The following is a 9,668-nucleotide window of genomic DNA, read 5'->3' as shown; positions in this document are numbered from 1 at the left end:
GGCAGCCCGGCAGAGGTGGTTATCTTCTCGCAGGAGGTGTCCGATTCTCTTTATTTCTGCTTGGGTCTCTAGCCGTATATTCTTTTGCAGGTTTTTCTGCCGATGGACGTAGTTACTTTAGCAAGCAGAAGTTGCGGTTGGAATATTATTCTGGGGGTACTTTCTGGGCGCTTTGGGTAAATAAGCTTGAATTAATGCGACTAAAGGTTTCTAGAATAGTGTGTATTCACAGTTCTTAAGACAGCCGGTCACTTTATGGGGAAGCTAAAAAGATCCTCACGTTGTCTTCGAAGTCATACAAGTCAGTCCTCACAAAATAGTCCCCTAAAGGAAAACCAAAGTTTAGATATAGAAGTCTACTGTTTGGTCGTTACTGCAGGTAATAGCAGCATTATAAAAAAGGTGAAGGATTGCTGTGGTGTGTGGGTTGGTTTACCTTATTTTGGATTTCTGTGGAATGCATTTTGCGTAAAGATTTTTGCAGGGTAGATGTCCATAGAACGCCTTTGTCAGAGTGCTGGAAGCTTGTTGTTTCTAATCTTTATTGTGAAACGAGACCACGTGGAAAACTTCTGTTAGAAATTATAAGTGAGATTATTCCTGGTGTTTGATTAATGGTATTATTGTAAGGTTGGTGAGAGAGGATATGATCAGGTTGTGTTGAAATGGATGTGAGCTGCCACCCTGGATGAGCATGGAAATTGAAATGTTTACTGTTGTCATCTATAAATTTCTACTCATGTAATAATTTATCCAGATAGGCTTGAATTTTTTTTACTCTATTTTTTTTGTTCTTTTTCAATCGCTGACAGTAGTCAGATCATGAGTTGCAGACAAAAACAGTTTTTATGTTTCGTATTTTAACATGCTTTTAATTTTTTGTCCTGCAAAAGGGTTGATTCTGACTAGAATAGAATAGGTGTTAATGCACATTTGCAAATTGAACTTATTTCTGCTGGAAATACAGCGTTATTTTTATGCTCCTTTCAGAAGAGAAGTGCTCTTTCACCACTTTAAAAAAGTGCAAATAAATCTTGCGTACACTTTTAGTTTGAAATCACCTGGTCTTATCTCTTCTGCTTGCCCAATGAAATTTTTTTTTAGACCATTCCTCAAGTAGGTCTAATGCTTATGGCCAGCATAATGGCCTCCATAGGTTACTTTCCTGCTGTTTCAGATGAGTTAAATTTGCTCATCGAAGGATCCGACACAACGGTTATCCGTGTCAGCAAAAGATGAGAGCCCAGTTGAGAGTGTCTGTAGTGAGAAGGACTGACTTGGAGCTTCTACCTTCAGCAGTGATCAGCTGTGAGAAGTCTGTCCTCTACCTTTTTTTTTTTCTTTTCATGCCTTTCCTCATGATTGTCTTCACCTGTTGGAGATAATTTAGCTCATCAGGTTGAACACTAGCAATGACAGTTTGGTGGGTGGAATCGTCTTGTGGGAGTCAGTTGAGCAGCATACCTGGTGCAAGTGAGAGGTGGGAACTGTGTGTTCAGATTGCCCTTTTTGCATCACCAGGTTGCTAAATAAATCTAGAAATTTATTTTTCAGTAAATCAGATATATATACAGAAGGTGGGCAGGGAACAACTCATCCTGCTCCTACCTTTTGTGTACTTATTTAAGGTTCCAACTATAAACCTGGCCCACCTAAACTGTAAGGGGTTTATTGGATAGTATGTGTCAGACTTTCTAATTCCATTAAATTTTTCTTCTCAGTTATTTCTGAACCAGCTGATGCATGAGTCTGCTATATAATGCTTCTGAGCATTGCTGCAGTAGCTAGGTTAAATCTAGTTTACTCAAGTATGCTGTTGCCTCACTAAAAGGAAAACCAAGTTAAGGTTCAATATATATAACCTGAGATAGGTGATATGTTTGATATTCTAATCCTAGTGCACCTCTGTGTCATTAGTCTTCAGTAAAAAAAAAATCTCATGCTCTGAATCTGCCTTCCGTGGGGAAGCAGAATGCAGCAGAGCCAGGAAGCTGCAGCCCATGTTTAGCAGTTGCATGCACAGCCGTGAATCTGACTCTTACTTACCGCATCAGTAACGACAAGAATATTTGCTGTGGATATATAGTTATGGACAAGCGTAAAGGGCTTTTCCCAGGAGAATTACGATGCTGCTTCACGTTATATTTAAATGTCCTCTGACTGTAAAATGCCAGGGAAGGGCTTGATCCGTGTCTCTCTGCATCACTTCCTTTGCCTCAGCTACAGCAATTGTGCAGTTCAGGGACCACAGAAAAGGTGGAGAAATGCCAGCAGGAACTCCTGCTGACTTCAGATTCAGTAGTATACAGTAGAGATTAATATTAACGGGTTTTTTTCCTGGTGTTGATTTTATCTTTTTTTTTTTTTTTATATCAAGCTGTAAAACTTGTGGCACAGCTCAAGATTTTGAGATGGACAAGTTGTCAAATTGTGGAAGACTTAGTTTGCTGCCTTACACCGATTTCATCAATGCAGGAGTCTTTACTTGCTGCTTTCTAGTGATACAGCATGTGTCTTCTACAGACACTTTCAACTGGCTGAATCCTTGGAGTTTGCTCTGCTTTCCTTCTACGGAACACAGAATATAGAGTCAATCTGAGTAATAAAAGTGGAATGAACTAAGAATTCCAGAGTTTAGGAGAGGAAATATGAGATTCCAAAAATAATGCCTTTCCTATTATTTTTCCCATTTGTGGGGAAAACATGCTTAAGTATAGCTCACTCTTATTTTTTTAAGTGCTTGGGATATAGATCTTCTGTCTTCAAGCTGGTGAATCGTTCTACCAGAATCACTATATATCCTCTTTGACTCCAGGCAGAGTGAAATACAGATGGAAACAGTGACAAATTTTAAAAGTTGTGCGGCCATTTACTGCTTCTAGCATGAGTTTTCTTAAACTTTTGCCCGTTTGATCAAGGTGAATTAATTGTACTGTTTTTCTTTCAGAGTGGCTCAGAATTAATTACGCAGCACATGAGTACTTTGCCCTTCTTCAGTGGAGTGACCTAGCTTATGTTCTTGTTAACCTTCCCTGTTGCATTTTTTTCTACTCATAGGTGAACAACAAAACTCACTTTCGTAACTGACAATGACCACAAAAATAGTGGGGCAGAAGGGAAAATCATTTAAGGTGCAAGTTCCTCAGGATTTTGAGAGAGGATACTGCTCCTTGCTTTTGGCACTCAAACTATCTCCCAGTTTTCTTTTTCTCAAATTTTGTACAGGCTTTTTTGTTAAGCTTTCATTTGTAGGTCAGCTTTCCTGCAAAGCTTGTGTGAGATGAAGAGCCAGCTTGGACCTTATTCAGAAGCCTAAATGCGTCCTGTGATGTATTTTAATTTTTTTATTGGCTTTGCTTGATCCCTCCAACTGAAATTGTGGAAATAAATCAAGAAGATGTTAGTTTTTGCCTTGTGGTACATCTGTAACCCAAAAGGAAATGTTTGGGTTTGTAAATACTAGTTCTACTGTAGTTCACATATCCAGACTTTTTATAGTAATTTTTACGTTTTTTGGTGGGTTTGTTTTCAGATGGTGAACTGAATGTTCTGGATGACATTTTGACTGATGCTCCTGACCAAGATGATGAGTTGTATAACCCCGACAGTGAACAAGATAAAAGTGAAAAAAAGGGTAAGTGACTTTGGTAGTTGATGTCCTGTAGGAACATGAATGGTAAAAACCGGCCTGATTCAAAGAGTGAGAGGTCCAAAAGTCTTTACTTCACAGACATCTGCTTTTTCACCTGACCTTCTAAGTAAACCGTTAACTAGGTTTCCTCAAAAGCATTTGCTGAGTCTGACTTACAGTGAATTAATTTACCATTGGAAAATTACTGTCCTTTTTAATGGAAGTGAAGCAAGGGGGTCCCAAAGTCTAGTTCCAGCTTGGTTCTGCCAATCTCACAAGCATTAGTTTAGCATTCCCATATATAAAATTTAGAAAATGCCTACCAAAGCCTAAAGGATTGCTTTTTTAAAGTAAAATAGAAGTTTTAGAAAATGAGCTGGTCCTAACAAGGAGTTTTGAGTGTTGGTGCAGAGCTACGTACGACTGTAACAGGAATTATCCAAAGTAAAGAAAGTAGGAGCGTCTACACAGTTTTTTGGTTTGATATATAAAATAACATTGAACTGGATATCTCTTTCTATTTAAGGATCAAAAAGAAAAACTGACAGGATGGAAAACACTGAAAGCAAGAGACAAAAACCTTCTGTGCATTCATCGAGGCAGATGATCCCAAAACCTCCTAGTTCATCAGTTAGCAATAACAAGAGAATAGTGAGTACGAAAGGAAAACCACTATCAGAATACAGGAATGAAGAGTATCAGAGGTCTGATAGAAACAAGCGGCCAGATGGTGATCGAAAGACACGCATGTCGAGCAGTTCCAGGGAACCTTATAAAGGACAACCAGAAAAAACTTGCTTGAGGAAGAGGGATATTGACAGAAGGGCGAAGTCTTCTACGCCAGATGGTTCAGAGGTATTAAATATTCTTGCTGCCTTATAAATAATTTTATGAGACTTTTATAAGGCACATTTCCTTAGGACTCTGTGTGCATCCTGACAATGTTGTATGACTGCTGATTCACTTTTTCTTTAAACATCAGAGAATCAGGCATGACGTGGATCGAAGACCAAGCAGATCCAGCCATTCTTCTAAAGAAGAGCTGAACTCTGAGGAATATTGTTCAGATCATGAGACTGGCAGTAGCGGTTCCTCTGAACAAGGCAATACAGAGAATGAGGAGGAAGGAATGGAAGAAGAGGAAGATGATGAAGGGGAGGAGGATGAAGAGGTGGAAGAAGATGGAGAGGAGGATGAAGAGGAGTATGAACAGGATGAGAGAGATCAGAAGGAAGGAAATGACTATGACACGCGAAGCGAAGCCAGCGATTCTGATTCTGAATCTGCCTCTTTCACAGATGGGTCAGTCAGATCTGGGTCTGGTTCAGAAGCATCAGGTAGGTAACATCTGGCATGCTCATCTGAAATACCTTGCCACTGAGAGCTGGGCTGCTTTTAAAAGTGACCACTTCCTGACTGTGTCAAAAGTAAGCCTTAGAAACACGAGTCTGTAAGGTATTAGTTGCGAGATACAACAGATGAGGAAAAATCTGTACTGGCAGGTGATATTTCTTTACATGAAAACTTGTGATTATCCATGCTGAGGATTCATGGTGTTCTTGATTGCTTTGGTCTTGCTGTTAAATCCTTTGAAACATTAGAATTAGTCATATTTGGTTTTAGGTATTCAATGGCTTGGTTTCCCGTAAGATTCCTTTTAAATTGGTGTTGAGCTGTTCTGTCTGTATTCATCTAGGTGAGTGGCCAGGTAGACTGGTGTGGTAAAAGCACCATCTCCTCAGAGAAGGAGAGTTGAATCTTAAATAATGGCTGCCTTCCACATGGGAAATTTAAAACCGGATTGAAATGATCAGCTATTGGTGCAGACTTGGAGAGAGAGAAATGTTTTAGGCAGCAACTAGAAGCAAATACTTCACAGTTGTATATTATAACTGGTTCCAGGTTACACATGTGAAATGTTAATGATCTAAATACTTTTGGGTTTGTCTGGAGTTTTTGTGTTTGTTTGGGGGGTTTTGTTTTGTTTTTTGATGTATTTTTTTTTTAAGAAAGCAGCTTTCAATCCTGTTAAGATTTCTCATGTGTATCCTCTTTGAAGTCTCAGTAGTCATCCTTCTTCACATGATGCCTTTTTTTTTGGTTCAGCTCTGCTGTTTGAAATTAGAGAACAGAAAAGCGTAACCTAAAGACAACTGAAGCTGTAGTAACTATTCTAAAAAGCTCTGTAGTATAATGTAACCCTTCTAAAAGTGAAAATAATTGCCTGTGTGCCACAGTGTTTTGGTTTTGTGCTTCTTGCCATTTTGTCAAGCTCTGAGCAAATGAGCCCATATGCCTATTGCAATACAGTTTCTCTGTGTTGCAAACTCATCTGAAGGCTGGAGAGAAGAGCTAAACCGCTTGTACTGAAACACCTAGGAAATAAATTCTGTCTCTAAATTTTATACAAAATTACTCAGTTTGTAGTGTTTGTCTTCACTTTGTGAATGAAAAGCTCAGGTAACTAGCATTTGCTTCTTCTTGTGCATGACAGTTTTGGGGCAGGAACCACAATCTTCATATGCAAACCAAATGCTAATTTCACTATTACAGATGTTATTTTCCTCTCTCAGTACTTTTTCACTCAATTTTGCCTGCCACTTCATGTTTAAAATACGGCTTTTATTTGCTGCGGGTTTTTTGTAGATGAGAAAAAGAAGGAGAGGAAGAGAGCTAGAGGTATCTCTCCAATTGTTTTTGACAGAAGTGGAAGTTCTGCATCAGAATCATATGCAGGTATTCTTTCCTTTTATTGTGTTTTTCTCTAACTTGCATCAGTTCTTAATGTGTAATCTAAAATAAATGTAACTGGCTGTAGAGATTTATGGGGTATGTAGCTTTGTATAATTTGGTATTGACTTCTGGCATGTTGTGTGTGGGTTCCTCTGGGGGGAAGTAGCCTTTCTTGTTACTTTAATGCTATTCTGTTGCTTAAGTGGAATTTTCACTTTTTTTTTTTATTAAACTTGGAAGATGATGATTCAGTGACTAGTTTTCTGAGTAGGAAATTGTTCAAATAAAATTTTAAAAGAGACAAACCCAAACCAAACAACCCAAAAACAAAACAAAAAAATAACCAAAACAAAACACTCGTGCACATTGAATAGTATTTTTTGTGTGTGTGGGTGCGCGCCAGAAAGCGTAATCTGTCATGAATGAAAATTGTATGTGACAAGGCTGTAGAAATTGTATATTATCTCTATTAAGGCTCAATCTGAACAAATGTACTTTGGCTAAACACAGGTTCAGAAAAGAAGCATGAGAAATTATCATCTTCCGTTCGTGCTGTCCAAAAAGGTATCATTTAAATTTGAATTTTTAATGCATGCCCCATAGTAAATCATTGTCTCTGTTCATTAAATTACCTGTAGGTAGTAATGTTCCGATATAAGTCAGTTTGAGCATGTAATTGTTCTGAACATAACAAGAGAATCTTGTTATGCTACTTTTGCATGCGTTGAGAGCACCATGCAAAAAGTTCAGTCTCTCTGCTCCTTGCAGAGGCAACGAAGGGAAAATAAACTCCTTACATCTGAAAAGAGGGAACATTTCAGCCTTCTCTGGATGACTTATGCATAAAAGACTGTTACCCAGTATTTATCCAAAGATGCTTAAGCAAGGAAATAAGTCCTGTATATCGGAACATCACTGAATCATGCTGGTCTTACTTTATTTTCTCTTTACCTGAATATCTAAGTTTTAGTTTTGAGTTGATTTCCCCTGACATTTAGTGCTCTACAGCTTAGACTTCAACTTTCAGGTTGGGTGGTTGATTGTGACAACACATAGGTAGGAACAGGGTGGGATACTGTGTTTATTTTGGAGGAAATAACTGTCTACAGTAAGAGCAACATTTTTGGCAATTGTAAATGTTTACTGTCCAGTTTATTTGACGCTTTTTTTTCCCCCCAGATCAAACGAGTAAACTTAAATACATTCTCCAGGATGCAAGATTCTTTCTCATCAAGAGTAATAACCATGAAAACGTATCACTTGCTAAAGCAAAGGTATGTTGAATTTTCTTCAAATTGATCATTTTGTCCATTTTCAAACACATCCACCTTACTATAAAAAAGCATCCATCACTCAGATCTTGGCAGAGGCAAGAGTAAGAGCTGGTGCTCCTTGATTCTTCAGGACTGGCTATTCTGCCTCCACTGTGACCCAGAAAAGTTTCTAGGCCATCAGTCATTTATGTTAATAAAAGTAGGGTTAAAAAGGCTGACCTGGATATCTGAAGCCTTATTGCAGATGCATATGCCTGGCAGTGCTGGTGTAAGGGAGTTATTTGGGAGAGATTCTAGTGCACTGGACTTGAGCTGCTAAGGAATGGCTCTAGGCCACTCTTGGTGATTTTGGATTTACATGTGTTATTTGGAACAGCTTGTAGAGAAAACAGCTGATTTGCTGTTACACAATATCCCCAGAGTAAGTGATTGTGTTAATGAAGACTTTCTAAAATAGAATAGCATTAAAACTATTAAATTAATCTTAAAATTCCTGGACAGGTTTGGTTCCCCTCCTCCCAGCTTTGAGTCTGATCTGTGCAGTGAACACCACTTGGACTGGTGTTAGCATTAGCTCTTTAGAGGAGCATATCCTTTCTGTGCGTCATCCACGCTCGGAGCTGCAGTGCAAGAGTATCCTTGTTCCTGAAGTTCTTGGAGTGGACGGGCATCAGGGCTTTGCTGCTGCACTTCCGTGAAACTGGCTTACATGAAAGCCAGTGTAATTTCATTGTGCAAATGTAATAAGCTCTAGTTCACAGGAGGGCTTCACAAGCAGCCTAAAGCAATACAAACCTGACTAGAAGCTAGTAAAAAAATAAAAAAAACAACCACACAACAGTTCTCAGGTGACTGTTGAATTGTCAAGAGTCAGGCAGGTACTACTCTGAGCACTGAGTAGGGCATGAGAATGTATCTTCAATAAAGAAAGGAGAGGAACTTCTACTCAGTAAATCTTGGGTCTTATTCTGAGGCTAAAGTTTGAACATTATTTTGTGATTCTTGCCTTTCACCGATTAAATTTTACGAACTGTCCTCCACAAATCTGTCATACTAAGAAGGTTACTAAAATCTACCTGCCCACCTTTCAGTGCACATGCTGGGTTTTGTTTTTCATCATTTGTGTTTATTATATAATATGCATGAACTCCCAAAGTCACTTAAAACATGCATTAAAAATCCTGAACACATGCATATATCTATCCGTCATTGTAATTACAAATGGAATCTTACAGATGGTCTAAATGCATCTGCAGTGTTCAAAAAATGATTGAAAAGCCAGTGTTTTAAGAGTTTTATCACAGGGCAGGCTAAAAATATTTTCTGAAGGAAACTAATTCAGCAATACCTTATCTTCTATCTGTTCTATCCCAGAACACTAGTTTGGTTTTGTTTCCCATATCTGCAGTGTATACTTCTGTTAGCCAAATGACTTGAGATGAATATTTTGGTGATGGGATGGGGGTTGTTTTGTTGTAGGGAGTGTGGTCGACGCTTCCAGTGAATGAAAAGAAGCTTAATGCTGCATTTAGATCAGCGAGGAGCGTTATTTTAATATTTTCTGTAAGAGAGAGTGGCAAATTCCAAGGTAAGAGAAAATGAGCTATTATCAAGGTAAGTGAAAAAGAGTTTTGTGTGCAATAGCCTTTCTGTTGTGTTACAATTTATGTGAAATCCTTTAGGATTTGCAAGACTGTCTTCAGAGTCTCATCATGGAGGATCACCTATACACTGGGTGCTGCCTGCAGGAATGAATGCAAAAATGTTGGGAGGTGTCTTTAAAATTGACTGGATTTGCAGGTAAATAATTGTAAAAAAATATATATATATATGTTGCTGTTTAGTAATAAGGCGTTATAATACCATTTCTGTTTATTACTTGCCTGAGTGCTGACAGCATCCTTTCGAAAACCCAGTTCAGCCAGACATCTGTCCTCCAATCTCCCCAAATCCATGCTTCTCTGTTACTGAGCTTGTTCTCAGGTCTTGTAACTTGGATCCTGAGAGTGCTGAGGGAGCTGGCGGAGGAA

General features: G+C 38.6%; 1 protein-coding gene across 1 annotated transcript; it reads left to right on the top strand.

The window, feature by feature from the left end:
* The first annotated feature begins 1,143 nt into the window (after window positions 1-1,143).
* LOC104268592 (YTH domain-containing protein 1-like) lies at window positions 1,144-9,514 on the top strand. Its single transcript, XM_009872830.1, is given in 10 exon segments — window positions 1,144-1,218; window positions 1,221-1,308; window positions 3,533-3,634; window positions 4,158-4,486; window positions 4,614-4,968; window positions 6,278-6,367; window positions 6,875-6,928; window positions 7,544-7,638; window positions 9,118-9,226; window positions 9,321-9,514. Coding segments are annotated over 10 exon segments (1,419 nt in total). The 3' UTR covers window positions 9,443-9,514.
* Window positions 9,515-9,668: the final 154 nt, after the last annotated feature.

The sequence above is a fragment of the Apaloderma vittatum genome, unplaced genomic scaffold (assembly GCF_000703405.1).
Source record: "Apaloderma vittatum isolate BGI_N311 unplaced genomic scaffold, ASM70340v1 Scaffold40987, whole genome shotgun sequence".
Taxonomy (NCBI): domain Eukaryota; kingdom Metazoa; phylum Chordata; class Aves; order Trogoniformes; family Trogonidae; genus Apaloderma; species Apaloderma vittatum.
This window is presented reverse-complemented; position numbering and strand designations above follow the sequence as displayed.